The sequence below is a fragment of the Pseudochaenichthys georgianus genome, chromosome 23 (assembly GCF_902827115.2).
Source record: "Pseudochaenichthys georgianus chromosome 23, fPseGeo1.2, whole genome shotgun sequence".
Lineage (NCBI taxonomy): Eukaryota > Metazoa > Chordata > Actinopteri > Perciformes > Channichthyidae > Pseudochaenichthys > Pseudochaenichthys georgianus.
The window spans coordinates 25,198,652-25,224,529 of NC_047525.1; the positions used below are offsets into that span (position 1 = coordinate 25,198,652).

At 41.1% G+C, this 25,878-nt stretch overlaps 2 protein-coding genes, 1 long non-coding RNA gene and 1 other non-coding gene across 4 annotated transcripts; 3 read left to right on the plus strand and 1 right to left on the minus strand.

The window, feature by feature from the left end:
- Positions 1-547: 547 nt before the first annotated feature.
- LOC117439057 (uncharacterized) lies at positions 548-6,072 on the minus strand. Its single transcript, XR_004551131.1, has 3 exons — positions 5,981-6,072; positions 3,054-3,097; positions 548-634 (listed from the first exon to the last, which is right to left on the minus strand). It is a non-coding gene; the product is annotated as an uncharacterized lncRNA (long non-coding RNA).
- A 784-nt stretch (positions 6,073-6,856) lies between these two features.
- On the plus strand, positions 6,857-12,614 carry ankrd16 (ankyrin repeat domain 16). The gene is made up of 7 exons (XM_034074763.2): positions 6,857-7,308; positions 8,306-8,526; positions 8,841-8,883; positions 9,480-9,588; positions 10,031-10,192; positions 10,277-10,355; positions 11,709-12,614. The coding sequence occupies exons 1-7, from the start codon at positions 6,971-6,973 to the stop codon at positions 11,870-11,872; spliced, it is 1,116 nt and encodes a 371-aa protein (XP_033930654.1). The 5' UTR covers positions 6,857-6,970; the 3' UTR covers positions 11,873-12,614.
- Positions 7,405-7,492, plus strand: trnay-gua (transfer RNA tyrosine (anticodon GUA)). Its single transcript is given in 2 exon segments — positions 7,405-7,441; positions 7,457-7,492. It is a non-coding gene; the product is annotated as a tRNA-Tyr (tRNA).
- Positions 12,615-13,183: 569 nt separating the features above from the next.
- Positions 13,184-25,365, plus strand: gdi2 (GDP dissociation inhibitor 2). Its single transcript, XM_034074759.2, has 10 exons — positions 13,184-13,359; positions 18,366-18,473; positions 19,782-19,881; positions 20,287-20,421; positions 21,161-21,359; positions 21,445-21,576; positions 21,766-21,865; positions 21,939-22,110; positions 22,521-22,720; positions 24,261-25,365. Exons 1-10 carry the CDS (start codon positions 13,315-13,317, stop codon positions 24,408-24,410), a joined length of 1,341 nt encoding a protein of 446 aa, XP_033930650.1. The 5' UTR covers positions 13,184-13,314; the 3' UTR covers positions 24,411-25,365.
- Positions 25,366-25,878: the final 513 nt, after the last annotated feature.

Below are 25,878 nucleotides of genomic sequence, written 5' to 3' on the forward strand. Positions count from 1 at the left end.
CTCAAATACCTGTACTTTCTACTTCTTACATGTTGAACTCAAATACCTGTACTTTATACTTCTTACATGTTGAACTCAAATACCTGTACTTTCTACTTCTTACATGTTGAACTCAAATACCTGTACTTTCTACTTCTTACATGTTGAACTCAAATACCTGTACTTTCTACTTCTTACATGTTGAACTCAAATACCTGTACTTTCTACTTCTTACATGTTGAACACAAATACCTGTACTTTCTACTTCTTACATGTTGAACTCAAATACCTGTACTTTCTACTTCTTACATTTCTAGTTATGCTGCTAGTTATGGGTACTTTTTACTTAAGTACATTTCAAAGCCTTTTTACTTTTACTTGAGTAAAGAACTTTAGTCAGTACCTCTACTTTCACCAGAGTATTTGTAAACACGAGTATCTGTGCTTCTACTTGAGTAAAGGATGTGTGTACTTGTGCCATCTCTGCTTATACATACAATACACGTTTAAAGTCAGTTTAATTTGCCTTACAAAGATTGAAATACAACCCGTGTGGAAGTACCTGCGGGTTTGGGTCGATGCGGGGCTCCGAGCAGAGAGCTGTGCAGCAGGAGACACACCATGAGCAGCAGGAGCACCACCAGGATCTGGTTAACTGGAAACAGAGGACTCAGACATACACGAGGTGGTATCCAATCAGACTGTAAGCTGGGTCTTTAGCATCAACATAAAGCTGTGTTTACTGATATATAGGATCATGCTTTTTCTCATGGCATCAGAAAAGATATACTATCTATTCCAGACCAGATCTAAAGGAGGATTCCATCTCCCCCGGACACTTTTATCACGTCTCTTTGAGGTGCCATAACTACATCTGCACCTGAGATATGCAGGACTCACTGACCCCTGGGAGGCAGATGTAGGATTTATAGCACACATATTTGGATTGCTTTGGACGGTGAGATAAAAAAATGTTAACGAATGGAAAGCACGCGTAATATTTTTGGAAATCCCAGTTTCACTTACGGAGCTGACGAGTTTGCATTCAGTCCCAAGTGCTGTGTACACACTGGCTGGATACTCCGACAGCCTCTCATATGGTTACCTCATCACACACACGCACGCACACACACTGGGTATCTATCTTCCTTTTATCACACACTAGGGATGTAACGGTTCACAGAAGTCACGGTTCGGTTCGTACCTCGGTTTGGAGGTCACGGTTCGGTACAACAAGAAAAAGCAAAAAAAAGTCCCAAATGCATAATTCCAGGTTTGTTATTTATTTTTGAACAGTAGTGCAAGTTTCAGTTTCAAAATAAGGAACTCTGACATTTTGAATAATTAACTGTATTAAACAGTTAAAAACAAACCATAAACAGTACCACACACTCAGATGGCCATATTATCTATAATGGCTGATGTCAAACAAAAAGGTTTCATCAAGCTGTAAAACTAAAAAGAATGTCTTACATCATAAATAATAAGAAAGTATTTCAAGAGCGCAAAGTCGTTGAAAAACATATGCCAAAAGCTTCCGTTATTTATGTTGGTCTCTCGGCTCTCATGTCTATTGGCTTCTTACAAACAGCGGGGATCAGCTGCTGAACAGCTGCTGTCTTTCACCGGGCTCCGGTGAGTGGCAAATCTGGGTGATGCCTTCTGATATGATTTAGCATGTTTGGTGTGTTCCCATTAGCATACCGCACCGCTGTAGAACAACGCCGACACACCGTCCTCGTCGGTTCCACCACTCGCACACTTCATCTTTATTGTAGTCCACAGGGAACCCGACATGTTCCCACACAGCTGATTTAAAAGAAGCAGGTGGGTTCTAGCTCCTGTGTGTTATCTGAAATCGCCATACTAACTTTTCTTCTTCTTGTAGTTAGTTAGTTTTGTTGTTGTGTTTCTTCTTGTTCTTCATTTGTTGTTTAAGGGCGGCTGGCAAACAGCTTTTAGGCGCAATACCGCCCCCTGGAGTATAAATAGTGTAGTGGATGCTGCCCTGAATGACAGACTTTTTTCCCACTCGTAAAAAAAAAGGCGTATTCCTCGTGTGACTGCATGTGCCGAACCGTGACATCCGAACCGTGACGGTACGGGACGAATACGAATACCGTTACACCCCTACCACACACACACACACACACACACACACACACACACACACACACACACACACACACACACACACACACACACACACACACACACACACACACACACACACACACACACACACACACACACACCCTCCCCCAGCACACACACACACACACACACACACACACACACACACACACACACACACACACACACACACACACACACACACACACACACACCCCATGTATACATCACTTCAGGGGACATTACATTGACTTCCATGCATTTCCTGGAGACTTATCCTTACCCTAATCCTAACCAAGTCTTCACCCTAAAATGAATGATCCCCCTTATGGGGACCTCCAATATGTCCCCATAAGGGAGGCGAGTCCCCACACGTGACTGTGTAAACAGATTTAGGTCCCCACAATTATAGTAATGCTAGGCTAAGCCACACACACACACACACACACACACACACACACACACACACACACACACACACACACACACACACACACACACACACACACACACACACACACACACACACACACACACACACACGCTTTCCTTACTCCTTACAGCCTCTCATATGGTTACCTCATCACACCCTCCCCCAACACACACACACACACACAAACACACGCACACATGCACACACACACACACACACACTGGATATCTTCCTTTTACCACACACACACACACACACACACACACACACACACACACACACACACACACACACACACACACACACACACACACACACACACACACACACACACACACACACACACACACACACACACACACACACACACGCTAGATGTGGGGTTCCTTTCAGACTTTACCCAAATTAAATCTGGAGAAGACGTAGCTTCTTTGCCTCAACGAAGTGTTTACAACCTGAGACGGTAAACCTGCCACTTTGCATTCACACCACACTTATCTTCACTTACCTTTTCTCAGGAGAGCCATATTTCATCGTTGCTTCCAACAACAGCTGCAAACACACAGAACAAAAGAGCTATTAAGTCACTCAAGAGAAGTTGAAAGATTAAATATTCCTTGGCCGAACAATAACACATTGAAGGATGTTGCCTTTTCTTCTGAGGGGTATGGACACTGAAGCTCAAAGTGACGTACAACGTTTGAAATATGTATTACTAAGATGACCGGCCTCATGTATGAACAGTCAAAAGACATGGCTAAAGATTCAGGGCTTTTCTGCACAGACATTTAACTGTTCTGCTTCCTCCGTTCAGCTGAAAAAGATAATCATTAGTGTCAACGTCTTTTAAGAGTCCTCTCCTGCTGATGTTCAGGTGTATATCAGTATGTAGTGTCTCTACTTTAAAGAGTCCTCTCCTGCTGATGTTCAGGTGTATATCAGTATGTAGTGTCTCCACTTTAAAGAGTCCTCTCCTGCTGATGTTCAGGTGTATATCAGTATGTAGTGTCTCTACTTTAAAGAGTCCTCTCCTGCTGATGTTCAGGTGTATATCAGTATGTTGTGTCTCTACTTTAAAGAGTCCTCTCCTGCTGATGTTCATGTGTATATCACTATGTAGTGTCTCCACTTTAAAGAGTCCTCTCCTGCTGATGTTCAGGTGTATATCAGTATGTAGTGTCTCTACTTTAAAGAGTCCTCTCCTGCTGATGTTCAGGTGTATATCAGTATGTAGTGTCTCTACTTTAAAGAGTCCTCTCCTGCTGATGTTCAGGTGTATATCAGTACGTAGTGTCTCTACTTTAAAGAGTCCTCTCCTGCTGATGTTCAGGTGTATATCAGTATGTAGTGTCTCTACTTTAAAGAGTCCTCTCCTGCTGATGTTCAGGTGTATATTAGTATGTAGTGTCTCCACGCTTTAATGTTCAAACATTTATTTATTTTTCTCATACTGCCTGTGCTGCAGCACCTCTTTTCACCCTCTGTCTGAAACCAGAGCCCAGTCTGCTCTGATTGGTTAGCTGGCCGGCTCTGTTGTGATTGGTCAACTGCTTAGAGATGTCCCGCCCCTTAGCTTATCACGTACAATGTGTTGGAGCGCTAGCCAGTAGAAGCTTTGGAATTTGCACACAAACCTAACACGCAATACAAGCGTAATAGGGCCCCTTTAAGGCTACTCGAGGGGTTGGTTAGATTGCCACACACTCAAATTATGATTTAAAAACAGTGAGAGATATGTTTCATGTCAAAGACACACAGAACTGCCAGCTAACCTGACCTGCAGTAAACTCCCTGAGGCCTGCGGACACATGTGGCTGCATTTTCTCTAAAACCTTCCACCAGTTCCTTCCTTCCTGATGCCAGGGCTACAGAATATAAATGCTTAAACAATGAAGGACAAAAAGCAGATCTTATCCGTCCCACATCTCAAAAATCATTTCATTTCACCCTCTAGGTCAGGGGTGTCAAACTCAAGGCCCGGGGGCCAAATCTGGCCCGCGACTTCATTTCATGTGGCCCCACAAGAGCTTGCAAAAAATATGATTGTTATGGCGGTTACATGCTACTTTACAGAAGAACGTTGCCAATAAACTACATGTCCCACAATGCATCTCAGAATCTGACTTTTCTTTTTTTTAAATGTCACTTATTTTATTTTTTACTTTTTTTTCAGAATTTGGCTTTTCTTTTTAAATCATTTTGTGACATTCTCACTGAAGAGACTTGCAATTATTTTCCCTAGACTTCTGCTTTCAGACGTAGTTAATTATGAAGTTATTACCCTATCCGATAATAATCCAATGCAGACGCAATAATGTAATATAATACATTATTTTATATATATTACATATTCATATATGTATTTTTATAAAGTCTTAAAGTTACAACCGGCCATTTGAGTGCAACCTTAATGCTAATGTAGCCCGCAATGAATTTGAGTTTGACACCCCTGCTCGAGGTGGACGTCTGTTTTTTACATTTAACCACTTCCTTAGAAACCTGATAACTAAACTAGGACAGGACAATTAGTCATGCATTGCTTTCTAGATTGTTTGTCACACAGAGCAGCACAAAAACATCTGGACCGGATTAGGTTCAGATGCTGGAGGCCAAACACACTGTCTCCGGTCTGTTGAAAAAATTCATTGGTAATCCACTCGAAACTCAAAAAAAATTACAATGCAATACTTTTACATGTGATATGTTATCCTATCTCAATGCGTTTATAGACGCAATGTCAGTGTTTTTGCACCAACAGATGCAAATCCTCCATTTGTAAGCTTAATTTGAAGATTTTGTCTAATATATTACATTAAATATCAGTAAAAAGATGATCTCCTGTCTTCTAATAGTTTATTTGCTCTACCCAGGGATCATTGATAAGTTTAAATACATGAATAATTTCCAGAAGTTCCTAAAAAGTTGCAATATAACAATGTAAGTGTAGGTAAAGGGGGTGTGGGTCCGGTCCAAACCCAACCAATTAAATCATCCCACTGCAAAAAAAAAACCTAACCTGGATAGAGTAGTCTACTTTATCTGAAACTCTCTTCACAATGCTGTAACATTTTATTGATTTATATTGGAGTTAAGTTGTTAATGTTGATGTTTCTATCAAATGAAAAGTTAAAAGGGCAGATTTTTAAATTGTCCTGAAAATATTTCTTTCAGTGTAAAAGGACAGAAAGTTCTCTTGTCCAACACATACAGCAAAGCTGCATAACTAGGTCAAAATAAACAAAACATGTGTCGAAATACGCGATGAACAATAGCCTTTGCAGACCATTATGTCACACAAAAACGAACTGTGTTGTTTTTCGCTAAAATGCACTTTAGAAGAAGTGAATTAGGAGGTGTGCCCCTGTTGGTCTGATGTGTAAATCATCAATAAGGAGCACAATCAAAGCAAATGTAATATATCATAAATGTACATACCAGACAAAGAAGGTGGCAATGCGGTCAGTTTCATTCCTGCTGTTCATGGTCCATGTTGTAAAACCTTTCAGGACTCTGACCAACAAACCCACTTTTCGGTCTCCCCCAAAAAAAAATCTCCCCCTCCTTCTTCCCTCCAGATGTGACTCATCTTGTTCACCAACGCTGAGTCTTTTGCTGACATTTTGCCAAACACTGGATTAGCGCTCACAAATTAACAGAACCAGCAGTGACACTGAAAACTTAATTACATCTGCTGTGAAAACTACGGGTTTTCTGCTGTTATTTAAAGGACTTTAGTCACGATGTGAGAGAAAGAAATGTGTTTATAAGCTTCATTTAAACCAGGGGGCATTGCCACACACGTACATAGGTATGTATAAAGCTACGATTTGACAGATTACTTGTATTGTAATATCATGGAAGAAAAAAGCGAGATAAAGAAGTTTGGGACTATTTTAACGAGCCAAATCGCACGTTGTCACAAAAACTACATTTCCCACAATGCCTAGGGTGCCGGTCTGCCGAAAAGGACGACTAAGATGTATTCCTTATTTAAAGTTTCTTCTACTTGAGTACATAAACACGAATAAATTACATATATGAATAAATTATTTGTAGTTACTAAATACATTTGTGCTTTCATTATAAATTATAAGTGCTATCATAAATATTTGTGTATCAAACGTTGTCTTTTAAGTCGAAAACATTATTTACTTTCAAATAACATCATATTTTCTATATAATAATAATTAAACAAATATTCATAATGGATTTAGTTTGTTTCTGCATATTGTTATAGTTTATTTGTTGGTAACGCAGTCACAGTGTAAGGTCATGGTTGGCCATTTAATTTCTTCCTACTCTGCAATAAAAACTGGTAAACAATGTATTCCAGCATGTCTTGAAGAAGCCTAGCTTAACTATTTTCTATGAATTGACCAGCTAGTGACTTTGTTTACCTGCAGCAGCCTTTAACCTGCACCCAGCATGGACGAAAACACATTAAAACAGCTGGTAAAGCTCACTCAGGAGGGACAGCTAAACTCCCTGGAGAAACAGGTAACATTAGGAGGCTCCGTGGCTCTTCAGACAGTCCGTAATAAACACTTTGGTCGGTCAGGAGACACTTTGCTGCACTACGCTGCCAGAAAGGGACACCTTGACATTGTGGAGTATCTAATAAAGCGGGTTGGCGTGGATGTGGATGTTTACAACAATGACTACAAGAGGCCGCTGCACGAGGCTGCTTCTATGGGACATCAGGAGTGTGTTAGCTATCTTCTCCATGAAGGAGCCAAAGTGGACAGTCTGAAGAAAGCTGACTGGTGAGGATACATGAGTCAAAAATAATTTTAAAAACGAGGAGAAATTGTGCCCTCGTGATCTTTAAATACTAACTGCACGATGGTTAATGCCAGTTCCCTTCGATAGCTCAGTTGGTAGAGCGGAGGACTGTAGAGGCGGATAGCTGAAATCCTTAGGTCGCTGGTTCAATTCCGGCTCGAAGGAGGACCTTTTTAATTTGTTTTTGTAAAGACCGACAACTAACCCTTTTATATATATTTACAAAACGCGTGTATAACATACAGTGGAAACGGTTATGAAGAAACAAAGAAAGCATTCTTCGTATCGACTGTGGCTTAATGTGTGCCTCGTGTTGTACGAGTTCGTCAAAGATAACAACAAGCTGTAAAGGTCTGTTTTATTTTTTAAGTAGCTTAAAACAATATTCTGTTCCTCTAAACTCATAATTATTTCTTGCGGTGCACAATTATTATATTCTGTATTAATCAGTATCCCAAATCCTGCTGACTATTTCACTGTCCGAACACGGTAAAAGATGTAAAATCTTCAAAATCAACTTAATAATTATGTCAAATTGAACGATATGAGACGTGAATATTAATATAAATGTTGTTATCCATTATTTGCATTCACATTTGTAATTACTTTTTCTGTGATGCAAGAAAAATCACTTATTATGGGATGTAATGCATGTAAAAGTGTAACAGTCACGACAAAAATGTACAGTATATTTGATGCTGTCTAGTCCAAATTAAACTAAAGAGGGAAAAAATAGAGATTTGACACAGACAATTATTTAGAAATGTTATCGTGATTCTTCTATTTATAGATATGTATACAGTATTTCCTGTAAAATAATAATAATAGAGTACATTTGTATAGCGCCTTTCAAGGGACCCAAGACCGCTTTACATGGTGAACAAACAAACAAAAACAAAAAATTAACTATATCTACAAGAAAAACAACAACAACAACCCCTGTGTTCTGTGAGTGTTTCAGCCTCTCTTCTCTCTCAGGACCCCCCTGATGATGGCCTGCACCAGGAGAAACCTCTCTGTGATCGAGGAGCTGCTGAGTCTCGGTGCTGACCCGGCTCTGAGAAACAAAGATGGCTGGAACTGTTTCCACATCGCCTGCAGGGAGGGGGATCCTCTGGTCATAAAACAGCTGCTTCTTATCAGGCCGGACGTCTGGAGGACGGAGAGCAAGACGCAGAGGACACCTCTACACACTGCAGGTAAGACGTGCTCTGGTTTACGCCATTACATCTTGTAGCACTCGAGTCTGTGTTACTCCATTCTTGTTGTCTTTGTAAGCAGACTGCAATGCAATATTCAATAACGTCTCTGTCATAAAGTCAAATTAATTCCTAACACTTCCCCTTGTGGTTTTACTACATTAATAACATCTGTTTAAGGTAAAGCGTCCTCTGGTTTACTTGCAGTGGTTTAGCTTCACCAAATGTGTGTTTCAGGTGATCACTGAGTGAAGGACTGAGTCTTTGTGTTCATTGTCAGATTATAATCAGTACTCTCTCTGTTCATCATGCAGCGATGCACGGCTGCGAGGACGTTGTTAGCATTTTGCTGGAGAGGTATGTAAACATTTTGTATGGGGAATATTTCACATAAAACAAATAGAAAACACTAGAAAGTTAAATATTATGAATTAAAACCAGTAGTAGCCAAGCTGGAAAGATAGTTTGTTTACTTACATTTCCCACCCCTGTTTTGGGATATAAATACTAAGGGTGGGAATCACCAGGCTCCCCACGATACAATACTATCGCGATACTTAAGCCACGATACGATAGTATTGCGATTCTGCGATATGCTAAGTATTGCGATACGATATATTGCATTTCTGATATCTTTCTCCGCTGACTCCATCTTTGTGTGACTAACTTCCTGCCAATCCCACTGACTTTACCCGTTGTCATGACTGCGCAAGAAAAAGCTCAGCACCATCTTCTCGTGGGTTGAAAAAGCAATTGTTATCAAAAACTTTAATGTGGAATTGAAATATGAATAGTTTATAATATAATAAAATATCTATACTTGGCGTCCGTGTATCGATACAATATAGCCACGCAAAGTATCGATGCCGTATCGATTATTTCCACCACCCCTAATACATACAGTGTATTGCAGTTCTCCCACTTGTCTGACTGTCTCTTCCGTTTTCTCCCAGATGTGTCTACCCCCCCGACAGTCCTGACAGCTGTGGAGCGACTCCTTTCATGGACGCTGTGAGGACCGGACACGTTTCTGTAGCCAGGCTGCTTTTAGAAAAACACCAGGTAAAAAAAAAAAGGCCTTTTTTAAATCAGCTTCTGCTCAATTGGGCAAGTACTCACACCTACGGTCCGCTGACTCTAGACTCTGTAGACCCCATCTAAAGACACTCCTGTTTGGGTAACCTGTGTTTTTAGGACTTCTTAACACGTGGCTTGTGTGGTCATTAAATCTGTTATGATTCGTATGATGTTTTAATGCTTTGTCAAGCACTTTGTGACTAAGTCTGGGAAAAGCGCTTTATAAATAAATGTTACTTACTCACTCTCTATAATATTAGGGCCCTCTAGAAACTTTTTGTTTTAGTATTGCAACACGATCTGAGTCGTCTATCTTATCTTCTGCTTTGTTCCCCAGGCTTCTGATTATTTTCGCATTAACATTTCTTAATGATGTGTCTTTATTTTCATTATCGTACAACAAAATAACAATAACTGTTGTCTGCAGGCGTCTCCAGCAGCAGCTGACGGTGTCGGGGCTCAGGCGGTGCATCAGGCTGCTGTTACCGGGCAGAACGAGGCGCTGCGCTTCCTGGTGAAGGAGCTGAATGTAGACGTGAACCAGAGGACGACTGACATCCAGCTCACTGCCCTGCACTACGCTGCAAAGGTCAGATAGTGAATAGGCACTTCTTCCCCTGCTGGGGCGACGTGGAGATAAAATGTCTTTCTTATTTTAATCTGTGTTTTTCAGGAGGGCCACACGTCCACTATAAAAACACTGCTTGAGTTCGGGGCTGATCTTCATGTTCGGGACACAAAGGGAAGAACTGGTGAGCAGTTTTAAACTTCGACTACAGTGGTTTTTAACAAACAGAAATCTGCTGAAAATGAGGTTTCAAACCATAAATATCTTTACAACCTTAGAGGCTTCAAAGCTAACATTTCTAGTTTTAAAAATGTACACTCAAGTATTTCCTCCTTGCTTACTTATTATTACATTACATTACATTTAGCTGACGCTTTTATCCAAAGCGACTTACAATAAGTGCGTTCGACCAGGAAGATACAACCTTGAAGAAAACAGAATCATATAAGAACATCAGGTTTCATAGAGCCAAGTATTACAAGTGCTACTCAACTGGCTTTAGATAAGCCAGTCCTTTATTAGTATATAAGTGCTTTGTTAGTATTTGGGCCATTCTACCGAATTGGACCAAAGTAAGGTTGGAAATATTTTGACATTTTTGTATGTTTTTTTCCCAAAACTTTTTCCATATATATTTTGTCCCATATCTAAATTACACATATCTAGTAAAAGAACCGTACATGTTTATATCGTATTTTCAGACTGTATTGGAATGTTCTTCCTCTCCCAAAAATGGTCACTACCGAAACATAATACATACACTGTGGTAAAAAGGTATTATATGAACCTCTTAAGATTGTTTTACCTTCCCTTCTCTAAATATTATTTTAACAAATATTTAAATCAATAAAAGTGAATTTTTAATCAAATTTCAAAGTTCAATTTATACAATTCATAAAAATCTTAATGCAATCTTTCTTTGTAAAATTCATAATACTGATCATATTGATTCCAGAGTTGATGATTGTTGAAATTGAACATACATTAAACCAATCAGTATCATATCATTTTAGTCAATATACTTTATTTTTTATAAGTGATTTGTTAGTCATTGTATCGCTTACAGTCAATATGACGGCAAAGTTAACAAAAACTATGAAAAATATTTCTGAAAAAGACTACTTTATGAATAATACAATATGTGTTATTTACTTGTGCAACAGCTAAGGCTTAGCCTACAATATTGACAGCACATGTGGATCGACATAAGACAAAATATTATGCAAACCAATGGCTTCCTGGAAGGTCAAAATAAAAATAATTAAAGTATACATAAATACCAGTATGTTCCCCTTACGACTAGGACTGCTACTTTTATTCTTTTCATTATTATTTGGTCTGTGAAGTGCCAGAAAATAGTGATAAAGTGTCATTAACGTCCAAGGTGAGATATTTCAATATCTTGTCAGTCCACAAACCCCAATGATATTACATTAATATTAAATCACTGTAACCGTTAACTGATTATCGAACAACAAATCAATCAGTATCTCTGCAGCTCTGTTGAACCCCATCCTGTGCTCTCTTCTGCTGGCAGCTCTTCACATGGCGTGCATCGGGCAGCACTCAGATGCCGCCATGACGCTCCTGCAGCTGGGACTCAAAGACTCAGAGGACACATCTGGCACATCTGCACGGCAGCATGCGAAGAAACCAGACGTAGTGCAGGTGTTTGAATGTGGAACACCAGACCCATCATAGACAATACCACACAGATGCGGCTACTGGTTCTGTTAGTCTTTTAATAAATATTTAATGTGATTAAAGTCAAGATTGCTGTGTTGTGTATTCTTGAGTAACACCACTTAGGGACCTTAATCACATGGATTGAATGGAAGTCTTGCTTCAGTGTTTTATATTTACAAAAAGGCCATAATGGTGCTGCATAGAAGTAAATATATGTTAAGAAAGTGCTTTGCAGTGAGGTTTAGACATGATTAAACATGTGCCCGCTGAATTGATATTATGTATAAATACTAGTGCATCCATGTAAATGTGTATGACATATATTGTATGTAGTTTTAGGCTCCTGACGGATTAATATGTTTAAAGGCCTTGCTGGCTGACTGTAAGGCCAATAACATCCAATCCTATCGAAGCAGGATTGGATGAGTAATACAGAGGCTTTATGACTGTCACTGGGTTTACTTTACAGCTGTGTCAATCATTAATCTAGTCCACAGTGAAACGAGACTACGTTGCATTTCCCATTGTTTCACTCCATTTCTAGGTGGAATTCCTCATTCTTCTAAAATAGGAGAAGGTATAGCCTCTCGAGCTCTGAAACCCGGCAATCACTCACACCTTTGCTATCCTCATTAATACACTTAATAAACGGGCAGTGTGTTAAGGAGACATTTCTGGAAAAATATGTCTAGTAACACGCCTCAAAACAGAGATTTAAATGACAGTAAACAGGAAAAGTTTGGACATTTCTTCCTGTCAAAACGGCAGCTGGATCCAACCAAAAAAGAAAAGTATATTAAGTCGAGAGAATGTAGAAATACATTAAAGATATATAATGTGTGTTCTGTTTTTTATTTATACATTAATTTATTTATTTCCATATTTATTCTTGTATTTATTAATTCCTGTATATATTCCCACATTTCTTTATTCTTGTATTTTTGTGTTCCTTTCTGTTTTTATTCCTTTATTTATTCCTGTATTTATGCATTCATTTAATTTGCACTTGTGTCATGTTCTGTCCTCCATACCTGTGTGCTTGTTGCTGTATAAAGGTACAAATCACATCACAGCTAGACCTATAGTTGGGGGTTCATTATTTTAAAACTCTATGGTGGTCCAGATGTCTGTGCATTGGTTTTTCATGCAGGTGCTTTCGGTTCACCTAGGGGACGGGGAGGGACACATGTTGTCTTCTCATTCGCTGTTAAATCTCGAGAAATTGTCCCCACCACTTTTTCAACGCCCATGCAGACAACTAAAGCATAAAATAAATACGAGTGAAGCATATTCTGTCTGCCCTCTTGCCTCCCTGCCTCTCATTTGATTGACAGGCCCATGCCCCGCCCACCAGAGGCGCCTGACGCTGAGCCGCAGCCCCTCTCATTTCCAGACCCGTTGATCTCCATTTTCTTCTTTCTCGATATTCAGCAGCAGAGTCGTAAAAGACTTGAAAAATGAATGAAGAGTACGACGTTATCGTGTTGGGCACCGGACTCACGGTAAGAAAGTATTCTAGCTGTTGTTTATCGGCGCAGGAAGTGATTTGCAACCTGTTACCAACGGCAGTTAGCTCCTAACGTCTTAGCTTCGAGCTAACTGGGCCTAATCAGTAGAGCTAAGTAGCTAGCTTAGATGCTAACCTAAACGAATAGGAACTGGGAGCAGGGGAGATAACTGCTAGCATTATGCTACCAGTGAAGATTAACGACACCAACAGTTAAATGTCAACTGACACAATAACACATCAACTCTCACTGTATTGCTGTGTCTATTGTGTATTATGTTGTTAAATACTGCTATTTTAGCGTTTTTCTTAAATGAATCTTCAGGCTCCCCGTCAAGATAATCGGATGATTCGTCTGCTAAAGTGAGCCGAGCTAAATTAAGCTAGCCTGCTAACAACAGAATAGCGACGTGTCAGCTTCACCGGTTAATCTCCAGTGTACAGTAAACACCCTTTTTCAAACATTAGGGTCATTTCATGAAAGCTAAGTAATAATAGTAGTAAAATCGTGGCACCATATGTAGCTATGTTACGTTTTTGTTCCGCTCCTGTCAGTGCGGTAGACTCAACAGGCTGCGGAGTACAATTGTGTCTTCGTATAGACAGATGGATTGATACTTTATTAGCATTTGGACAGTCAATCTACAAGAATTACAACATTACTTGAATAAAATAAATATATACGTAACATCAATAATGTAAAAAACAATATATACATATTCTCAGTACAAAAAAAACTATGTTCAAACATTATTAAATACAGAATAATATGGAACAGTCTCAATTAATATACCAATCTGTACGTTAGTTGACTAATTGTTACATTATGAATACCTTTTTTTTTTTTAAATAAAAACATTTGAATTACGTTCGCACAGTGTATAAACAAGGTTTTACACTACGAAAAATTGCAATATAATATAGCAATGAGAAGCATATACAACTGAGACAATAGTTTGCACTCAAAGAGTACAAAGAGGAAGAACGATTAGCAATGTGTTGTTAATCTGTTGAGATTGAACTCCATGTGTCCTACTAACTTCTGATATTGTTTGATTTAAGGTTTGTTTTTTGTGGGCTATTCCCATTCCCATTCACTTAGGATACTGTCTGACAGAAAGGGGGCTGGTTAAGTTTCTAGGAATGCTGCGGATTTAACTCAAATGTGGGTGTGGTTCCACTAAGACTGAGGAACCGAAAGTACAGTCCTCTGTGAGTTCAGAGAACCGAGAAATACACTGACTTCCTGCCAGTTTAAAAAGCCCTGTAGACCGTTTGTAAAATGTAGTTTCACATAGTTTTAGTTTTTCTATTAAAGCAATTTACTACTCTACAGATGGCACATTTCCCTTTTTATGTTGCACACACAGTACTGGCTTCATAATAACTTAGATACACATACTTCCACTATGATATATTAGTGATGCACTCGTTGTGTATCCTTCGATAGCATCAATTCCACCTTTTTTAATGTTATCGGGTTAAGCGATTGGGGGATTGGGTTTCCCCATCTGTCCACTTCTAATGACACATCAGGGGAGTGGCTTGGCACAGGAAATCAAACTGTACCTAAATGCAGTCTGGTGCACATTTGGATGCTCTCATGGTGATCCACAGTAAGCAGCTTTTTGTCTGGAGACGAGAGAAGCATTTCAGTGATTGAGGAGGCCGTGGCACTACCAAGGGAAAACTAGCATTGGTGCAGTGGAATACAGTAATGCATTCAAAACTTGTAAAACAAGACACATAAAGACATCACATTGGGCTTTAGAAAATCAGAAGTATACAGTTGTTGTTATTTGTATCCATGTAAACTGTATTATTGTTAAGGAAATGGACACAATGCTTGCATTCATTGGAGATAATAAAGATTAGCTTGTCTAGAAATGTAAGGCATCAAGTGATCAATAACAACAAAGACCTACGAAATGTAAAGATTTGCATTATTATCATACAGATATCATTACTAATACAGACACTGCTCGAACAATTTAAATTCCTTTAATCCAACACATTCCTATCTAATTTATCTTGTTGTGAATGTGTAACTTTATCTGCTGTGTTGCAAAGAGATGTTTTATCACAACACAGATTGTTTTTGACCTGAAACACTCGGAAGTGTTCAGAAGTTTTCCAGTGTTGTAAAAAAACTTGTATAGTGATATCCTGCCATGTGAGTTTTCAAGTTTTTGAACTGCAGAGATAGTGGTTGTGTTCTGTTGGACTTTGCCGTGTCTCATCCTCTCTGATCTTTTATGGGTTTTAAGTGTTTCAAATTGAACTGAGGTCCCAATGTTTGACACTCCGTTAGCTTTCTGTCTGACTGTACACTGGGTCAGTGTGTTTTCCTCTCCGTCAGCATGGCCGCTGCTATGTCGCTGAGGTAGTGATGACAACGCGTCGCTGGCTCCGTGTCAAAGCCTGTAGTTACACAAGCAGCTGTAGGTCGGCTTCAGTCTCGTCACGCCAAATGAATGACGGTGACACATCACTCCTTAAAGTCAATGTCATTGCAAGATCCTACAATAGGTGCAATCCAACTTCACGGGGGCATGCTGTGTTTTGGGAGAGCACCTATCAGGAACTAAGCTAGGGTGTACAGTAGTAGGTATGTCACTGAGGCTATGAGAGGGGCAATTAAGTTTGCCATTAATCCTCACACTGTTTTCAGACAACATCACTACTCATGGTCACAAGGGAACAAAGTAGTGTCTTCATGCTTATGGGCGATCCTTAGAGAACAGCACACTGCAGGCGGCCCTGCTGCTGGATATAACGGTCATACAGGTCAATAATTAGTGCCCATAAAAACACACATGAACATGAACATCCGTCTATGTCTCTCACACATGTTAGGAAAAAAGCAGAAACTCAGTAATGAAGCTTTGGCAGAGGGACATGCGATTTTTAAAAAGATAAATCCAAAGAAAAAGGAGGATATTGGAAAGCCAAAAGAAGGATTCACTAACCATGGATTAGCAACATGAGTTTAAGACTAATGTGCTATTTAGCTTCCCACCGCACCCCACGTTACGTTTTGACGTTATTTAAATATGACTGTTGTCTATTACAGCTTTCATTGAGATTGATTAACCGAAGTTATGTTTAAAATGCAAACCTTTTCTTATATCCTTTTACGACTGCAGTTATTTCTCAGGGTTAGGGAGGGGTACCGAGCCCCGGTATTAAACGGGCCCCGGCGCTGAATTATTCAAGACCGTGGCGTGGTGCCGTTAAGCTCCGACGTTATCGGTCTTTTTATCGGTACTGGAGACATGTAAAAAAATATGTCGTATGTATTATTGCTACACAAACATTATATTGCAGTTTTAGTGTCGTCAACTCCGTTTCTAATACGCAAAAATACTGCAGAATGCTTCTATAATTATTTTTAGTATTTTCGAGCTTTCCTATCCAGACAGATCTCCCCCGTCTGTGTGCGAGGGGGCGGGGCAGTTTACACACACGCAGCTGCTACATGCAGCAACACACACACACACACACACACACACACACACACACACACACACACACACACACACACACACACACGTGCACACGCACGCACACACACACACACACACACACACACACACACACACACGGAGGAGATGGCTCTGTCGCCCCATCCACCAGGAACGTTTCCACGTCAGGTGTTCTGTATGCTCGCAGCAACACATGGAGTTAACTCCATGATACACACACGGGTTAATGATTAGAGGTAACCGAGTTATTAGTTTGTTAAAGTTTCAGCTATTCTGTTTCCAGTTCTGTCATCAGATTATTTAATACGATTTGTTAAACACTGTTGTTTCTTTTGATGTCAAATATTATGTATTTACTTTAAATAAAAAGCAATGTTTGTTTTGTTCACAATTTGTTTAGTTCTCCAAAAGAACCGATAAGAGTACCGTTAAAAGACCGGGTCGATAAGCGGTCTCGATAAAAGTAGTAGTACCGTTAACACCTTGACGATACCCATCCCTAGTCAGGGTTGCATTGAGGTTGTGTGCATGATCTATCTTTGGCCTCTTAAGAGTCATGCGAATGAAAAGGAACAAATGCACTTCCTGTGTTTTATAACAAGCGACCGTGTCTTTACAAAGGGAGTGAAAGTCACCTGAGACGCACGTCATACCCTGTACTATCGTGTTGTAAGCTGTCATTATAGTAAAACGAGTCAAGTCCACAGTCACATGATGCACACAGTAACCGCATTGTGGCCTTTGGACTGTGTGGATTCCAGACTCTCGCAAACATAGGCATTTTTCCCTCGTCGTAACTCAGGCTGTGAGACTTCAAGCTATAATCATCCTCCCAGCTCCACACAGGCACGTCTGACGTTATGTTGGTATTGGGTGTGCCCAGTGTTTCCGCCAGACCGGGGCTGAGAGGGCGTCCACCCCGAGAGCGGAGCGGAGCGGGGGGGGGGTGCTTGAATTTTGACTTGAGCCGTCCCTTATAGACACTGTCTTGTTACGTTAGAGAGCCGGATCACTTGACCCGGCTCTCTTAAAGCGCCGGCTGTTTCGGCTCCCAAACCCCCTCCAGCAGCCGGATGTCCTTTTCCTTTTCGTTATTTCAAGCGATAAAAACTCTCGATCTTCTCTCGAATCATTAATATTTTTGGACGCCCTCGAGTTGACTTTCAAATAGTTTAATATATTGTCCCTTCAGGCTATATCGTCAAACCCAACCCTTTAAGCCAACCTTTAGGGGATTTAAGGCAATTTAACAAACGGGAAACTCGAGCAGGCTCTCTAGAAGACTTACAATAAAACAAGTGTTGAAGACAGTTAAAGCTTGTGGTGCTGATCTGATGAGCTACGATTTGGAGCCTGCAGCTATATTTATGAAGGGGTTGTTGTTGAGCCTGTTAAATCGATATTAACCTTAAGTGCCGTAATGACACATGCTGTGTTGTTAGGAGGAAACATGTCTGTGGATTTCCCCAGCATCCCTCGGGTCTCGGTCTAACTCCTCTTCTGTCTCCTCCCACAGGAATGCATTCTGTCAGGCATCATGTCGGTGAAGGGGAAGAAGGTCCTGCACATGGACCGTAACTCCTACTATGGAGCGGAGAGTGCCTCCATCACGCCTCTGGAAGATGTAAGTTCGTGTATATATATTTTTTTTGCGTCCAAATGGTTGGAAGATAAGGAGGAAGGACAGTCAATACTGTATATAGTCAATGTGAGGTAAAGTGTGTCGCCAAGGTAACCGGTTAGAACTCAAAGTGGTGATGAGGTCTTAAAATGTATGGGAAGGGGCTTACATCTGACTTCAGGATTCCTGCAGAGACCCTGCTTATAGAGAAATAGGTAGAGTAACAATGTAAATACTGCCAGGACAAACAAAATCCCACACAGACAGACGACAAACAGACGTACACAAAATAAACAAACAAATAATTAGAAACCCAGTCAGCTAAAACAAAAATGTCCATAATAAACAATACATGTCAGTACGGCAGCACCTCCTCCAACATGTTAAAGTTTAATCAGGAATGTTTGGGGACTTCATTCTCTTAACAAGTTTGAGAAAAGGGAAAAGTTAATATTTGGCTGCATGATATTTGACACATTTGTTGCATGTGACATATTTTCCGCCTTTTTAATGGATTTTTTCTTACAACCTGAAGGCTTTCATGATTTAGACAGGTTAGACTACTGTCAGTGATGTATTGTAGCTTTAAGTCGTTCACATTGCGAGGGAAAGCTACAGACTCGAGGCCTGGCGTCTTTAAATGCTTTTGGCCGCAGAAGGGTGCTGTGGGATTTCTTCCCGGTGAAGCACGTGCTTTCAGGGTCGGAAAGAAGCACGTTTAGCCAACTTCTGACCGCAACCCTGGAAGAAACGTTCCATGAGTGGGATCTGAGAGGCGAAGAAGCTTTAGGATTTGGCAAACACGATTTGATTTATAAGCAGAGTTTAAACAGAATTTAAAACCTAGTCTTATAGTGAAGTAGAACTGAAAGAATCAGCAGGAACTGAAAAGTCTACACATGTTTAATTAGAAAGAATGTCTATACAATAATATCCTTTCATTCTACTTCCTCATTACTTACAACAATACAGGTTATTCCGGTATATCTACTTTTTAAATATTCGTTTTAAAGGGGACCTATCATGCAAAATGCACTTGTTGATGTCTTCTCTACATCAACGGTGTGTCGGGGAACTCACGCAGCGTCAGGAAATAAAACCCTCTCTCTTTTCCTCCGTACCCAAATCTCTAAAAACGGGGAACAACGGAGCAAATCGAATCGCAATATCTGTCAGAAAAATCGCAATTAGATTATTTCCCCAAATCGTGCAGCCCTATCGTCGCTATGCAAAGAGTTTCCTTTTTAATGGTTACCACATCTGCTGCAGCTGAAGCATGCGAGTCGTGACGGTTTCTGTGTCTCCCTTCAGCTCTACAAGCGCTTCAACCTGCCGGGGAAACCGAGTGAATCAATGGGGAAAGGCCGGGACTGGAACGTGGACCTGATCCCTAAATTCCTCATGGCCAACGGTATTACTAAGATCACACACCGCTTTATCTTGTGACTTGAATGGAGGCTGTTATTGCTGCTTTATGGCAGTTGTTTTGAACCAGATTAGGCAAGTTTATTTATACAGCACCTTTCAAACACGAGGCAATTAAAAGTGCTTTACAGAAAGGAAAGACATTTAGACCGTTTCCCACGGCACACCCGACGACCTCTCCCGGATCGCTGGTTGAAAATCACTTCTATATGGTTTTAGTATATGAAACATCTTAAAATACAAGCAGGAACCACCTGCCACAGTTACTACGGCAACATCATTAAAGTGTCTTTATGACATTGGTGTTGATATTAGAGCAATGTTTCATGGATTAGCAATATCCTAACTATGTGTGTGAAAGTAACGCTGATGTCTGCATCTTCTCCCTCAGGCCAGCTGGTGCGCATGCTGCTCATCACCAAGGTGACCAAGTACCTGGACTTCAAAGTGATTGAGGGCAGCTATGTGTACAAGAAGGGCAAAATCTATAAAGTCCCCTCCACTGAGGCTGAGGCGCTGTCATCAAGTAAGTCATCTGAGGATCAACCAAACGGGGGTTTTAAAAAGAACGTGTGACATCTTGAAGCCGTCGGGGAATAGTTTGTTATTGATGAGCTGCATTTGTGTCTTTCTAAAGTTGCACTGAAAGAAGACCTTTGCCTTTCTGCTCACGCCTTGTTTTGTGTCACATTATTAGAAGCGGGTTGCATGTAGGCGCGTTCACACCGGAGTACTTTTCCCAGTATAGTTCCGAAAATGTGCTTTCACACCAACTTAGTTCAGAGAACCTTCCACCCCCTTTTCTGTCCCTGCTAGAGAGGAAAAAGGTTCCCATTTCTGATTGGCTGGGCGGATTGCAAACTCCCAAAAAGTGTTGTGAAGCCGCCATTTTATTTCCCTTGCATTAGCATTATTAGCATTAGCATAGCGCACAAACGGAGAGAGACTAACTTATGGCAACACAAAAGAAAACATGTGAGCGGTGGAGATGAGGAGGTGTCGGCGTTTCTGGCCGGGGGCTTCGGGCGGCAGTATACGCCGTGAAGTGGTTTGCGGCCTGCCAGTAAACCCGAAGAAGTGACGTCAGCGGCTTCATTTGCCTAATCCACCCTCAGGGACTTATTCCGGTGTGAACGCGATCTGTACTTTAGTTCATCAGAACTAAAGAGTTCATCAGAACTAAGTACAGCAAAGTACTAATGCTGTTGTAAATTGTTGTTGATTGTTGTAAATCAACTCAAGTTCAAACTCTTGCTTTCCTAAAGGTCTGATGGGCTTATTTGAGAAAAGGCGCTTTAAAAACTTCCTTCAGTTTGTCGCCAAGTATGACCCGGAGGACCCCAAAACCATGGAAGGCATCGACCCCACAAAGACTCCAATGAGGGACGTTTTTGCGAAGTTCAGTCTGGGTCAGGACGTCATGGACTTCACCGGCCACTCCCTGGCCCTCCACCGCACAGACGAGTCGGTTTCCTTTCGTTTGGTATTTCATTATTTAATTGCATGTGATGGATGGAGCTTGATATCTTCTCCGTCTCTCTCCACGTAGCTACCTGGATCAGCCGTGCCTCGATACGATAAAAAGGATCAAGCTGTACAGCGAGTCTCTGGCCATGCATGGAAAGAGCCCATACCTCTACCCACTGTACGGCCTGGGAGAGCTTCCACAAGGCTTTGCCAGGTAAGGGCCTCTTCCTTAGTCACAGATGTGTAATATGTGTGTATACAACAAGTCTGGGGGAGTCCCATATATTTGATATCGCAGCGTTGTTAATCGACTGCTGTTAAATGCAAATAAAGAAATCGGTGGTCTCCTATCTGTTATCAGATCCAACGTTTGTGTTTAATAACTAATATGTTATCATTCCAGGCTGAGTGCCATCTACGGCGGCACGTATATGTTGAACAAGCCCATCGAGGAGATCGTGGTGGAGGACGGGAAGGTGGTGGGAGTCAAGTCTGAGGGAGAGGTGAGTATTCTGCTCTCAAATCTGTTTGAATGCCCGTTGGCAACCATCCGACCTCCGGCTGTTGCCCCCGCAGATCGCCAGGTGCAAGCAGCTGATCTGCGACCCGAGCTACGCGATGGACCGCGCCACCAAAGTGGGTCAGGTGATCCGAGCCATCTGCATCTTAAATCACCCCATCGCCAACACCGGTGACGTCAACTCCTGCCAGATCATCATCCCCCAGAGCCAGGTCGGCAGGAAGCACGGTGAGCGCACACAGGAAATGAGAGCGCGTCTTTACGCTTTTCATATCCGTTAGTCTCCTCTGAAGATAGTGTCCTTATCATAGCGGAGTCGTCTGTAGATGTCCAAGTAAAATAGAACGGTTGATTTGCAGATAAGGGAAATGAAGCTTGAGCAAGGAGTGGTGTTTGACCAACCTATGATATTATTCTGTTCATTTAAATATTGAAAACAACAACAACAACAAATGTGTGAAGTCCATTGTGAACCGTCTGCTTTTATATTCCTATCATCAGAAATTACCCAGTTATGACTTCCAGCTAAACCAAATGAAATGCATCTTCATAATATTAAAACAACATTTTATAATAACCTTTTTAATTTAGTTGCTAAGCAACAGAGGTTAACCAGCAGCTTTGTTTCCAATGTACAGACATCTACGTGTGTCTGGTCTCCTTTGCTCACAACGTGGCCGCACAAGGTAAATATATCGCCATCATCAGCACCACGGTGGAGACGAGCGACCCCGAGAAGGAGATCGATTCAGCCCTGGAGCTAATCAAGCCCATCGAGCAGAAGTTTGTCAGCGTCAGTGACCAGTACGCACCAACTGACATGGGCACCGACAGCCAGGTACGACCCCTCTTCTACCGCTCGAGCACTCTGTCCTGTCCACCGTCTGTTTCTTTACAACGGGCGAGTCGAAGCCCAGAGCCCGCGACCTCGTTTGATGAGGCCCCACAAGAGCTTGCAAAGAATATTATACACAATACAATTGGCTTGGCAACTGGAAGGTCACCAGTTCAAGTCCCGGCAAGACCAAGTGCTGCCGAGGTGTCCCTGAGCAAGGCACCGTTCAAAATGGCCGCCCACTGCTGCAAAATTCCAAATTGTTAAATATTTGCTTTCAATGAGACTTCTGCTTTCAGACGTAGGTAACTATGAAGTTATTATTGTAACTGATAATAATCAAATGCAGAGCCAATAATGTAATATAATACATTATTTAATATATATTTATATCGAGAAGCCAACTCCGGATAGACAGACGCAGCCAAAGCAAGCTTACAGTGACGTCCTCAGCTTCTCATTTAAGAGGATTTCAAACTCGAAACGCTCTGTGGAAGTCAGCTAGAGAAAAGCTTGAGAAACACAATTGACTGTATACCTGCTCCGGACCTGAGACAGCTTGCCTTTGAGACAATGGCCCAACTAATATAACGACACTCCTGTTGCACCTTAAAACCCTAGCTCAGCATTCCTGTTGGTTTCAGATTTCATCATGCGTGTCCACGTCTGCATAGTAAGTCAGCTCAATAAAAAGGATACTTTAGTATACCCTCGATCAAAGTTGGGTTTAAAATAAGAATAAGGCATTAATTGACCTGGCTTTTATTTAACAAGCATACCTCATTACGTCTTTGCAGCACTTGGCTTTTGTCCTGTTGTTGAGTGAAAGTAAAATGTCAGCAAAAAACAACCCGCACAGGAAACACTTCTAAGATACGTTTCCTGCCGCCTGTAAAAACACAAAGCCGGTGCGAGGGAAACCTTTTTGTAATCTTTCGAAGTTATTTTCTCTCACACACAAACACAAAATTACACACACAAGTACACACACACACACACACACACACACACACACACACACACACACACACACACACACACACACACACACACACACACACACACACACACACACACACACACACACACACACACACACACACACACACACACACACACACACACACACACACACACACACACACACACACACACACACACACTCTCTCGCAAGCTTCCCCCAGACCAGTAATCCAAACGAAAATATCTTCCCTCCGTATTACTTTGATCATTTGCTGATAACCAATCAGATCGATGGATTCCAGAGGAGAGGAAACTCTGAAGGCCTTTTTCTCAAAATGAGGACTCGGGGACAGTCTTTATATAATGCGACGTATTTTGCTTAATATTCGGAGTACAACAACAATCCTGATATCATTCGAAAGCTATGAATCTCCTCTTTCCAGCAGCGTACAACTCAAAATGTGTCTTCGGTTCATTGCGACTGCTTTCGATGGAGCAGGTCACACATACAGTCTTGTAAAAATAAAATAATAACCACATCAAAATGCCTCTTTGACCGCGGTTTGTTTTCCCCCTCTAGATGTTCATCTCCCGTACTTACGATGCCACAACTCACTTCGAGACCACCTGTGACGACATCAAAGACATCTACCAGAGGATGACCGGCTCAGAATTTGACTTTTCCGAGATGGAGCGCACGAAGCAAGACTGCTTCGGAGACGTAGAGTAGAGTCCGAGCATCCACAACACTCCTGATTATCAAAGACGACGACGCTGCCGACAACTGAAATCTTACAATTCAAATTAGAAACCCTTCTCAAAAACGTTAAACGCCAATGGGCTGGCCGGTCATCCACGTGCATGGCTTGCCCTCTCGAGGAAGCTCATGATATACCTAGAGATCTGTTATAGTTATTGTGGGATGTTTTCAGGGAGGGGGCTATGCTTTATCAAATCTCATTCTGTTGGATGTTGCACTAAACACTGGTTATGCCTAATATACAGTTAATACCCGACACACTGCTTATCATGTTGATTTATAGTCCAAAGATGCCAAATGAAATGACGATTCATATTCAAAAGTATCTTGCATAGTGGATATATGTTGGGGTGGGAGTGGGGGGGGGTTACATTTTTCTGTTATTGTAAAAGAAAAAAGCGTTTGGAAGTAAATATCTATACGTCAGTTATTGGTCTTTGCAAGTATTTGTTCATGTCGGCGGGGTGAGGAAGGTGGCTTGGTTTCGTGCATCTGACAGCCATGAGAGAGGGTCCCTGTTCGTATCATCAGAGCGAGGGGCACGGGGTGATCGGATTAGATATCTGTCTTTTTAACCCCTTTTACTGTCTAGTCTCCAGCATAGCCAATAAAGACCGAGCCACAAAGGGTGACTGTAGGTCAGCGTAAACTACCCAAAGCTGTTCAAAGCGGCTTTATATCCCATGATGCATTAGAGATACATTAGTTCCTGTATCATGCACAGTGATGGAAGAGCAGTAACGGCAGGTTAATGGGAAGTGTGGGTGAGTGTATTTGCTTAAGAAGGACCAAATGTGTACTGCAGCAGTATTGACTTTATGAGAGCCCTGTGTGATATGCTCTGTCTTCAAACCACTTAAAAGAAACGTCTTGGGCTCAAATGACTTCTGTGCTGCAAAGTAAAAACAACTTTGTCAAAAATCAATCTTTGTTGGATCCATTTCTTCTTAGATTTCAGGTGTGTGTGTGTGTGTGTGTGTGGAGGGAAAAGTGAATGTGTGAATTGAACCACAGATTTTCAATTAAGTAGCTTAAAATAATTAGTTTTAAGGTGTTCTTATAACTCGCAACACTAGCCATCCGAATAGTTGCATCCTACTCAAATTCAAATTTTAGGGCGTAGAGTTTTTAAATCTTACTGCATATCTGCTGGGTTTTAAAATCACAATGAATAGGTAACTATAAACATTGGTTAGTGGTTACTTCCCAGTGTAGGCTGTTATTACAAAAGACAAGAAAGCAAGTGGAAATATTAGGGAAATGGGTGTTTAGCTGTGCGAAATGGGATAAGTTTTAATATATTAAAGATTTTAATAGTTCAGCTAAGCTATGAATATATATACAGTATGTTTAAAAGAACATTACTAGAAGTTGGGAATAAGTCAATCTCTCTCTCCAAGCAAAGGACAAATAAAGATGAGGGTGGTATATCGGTCAA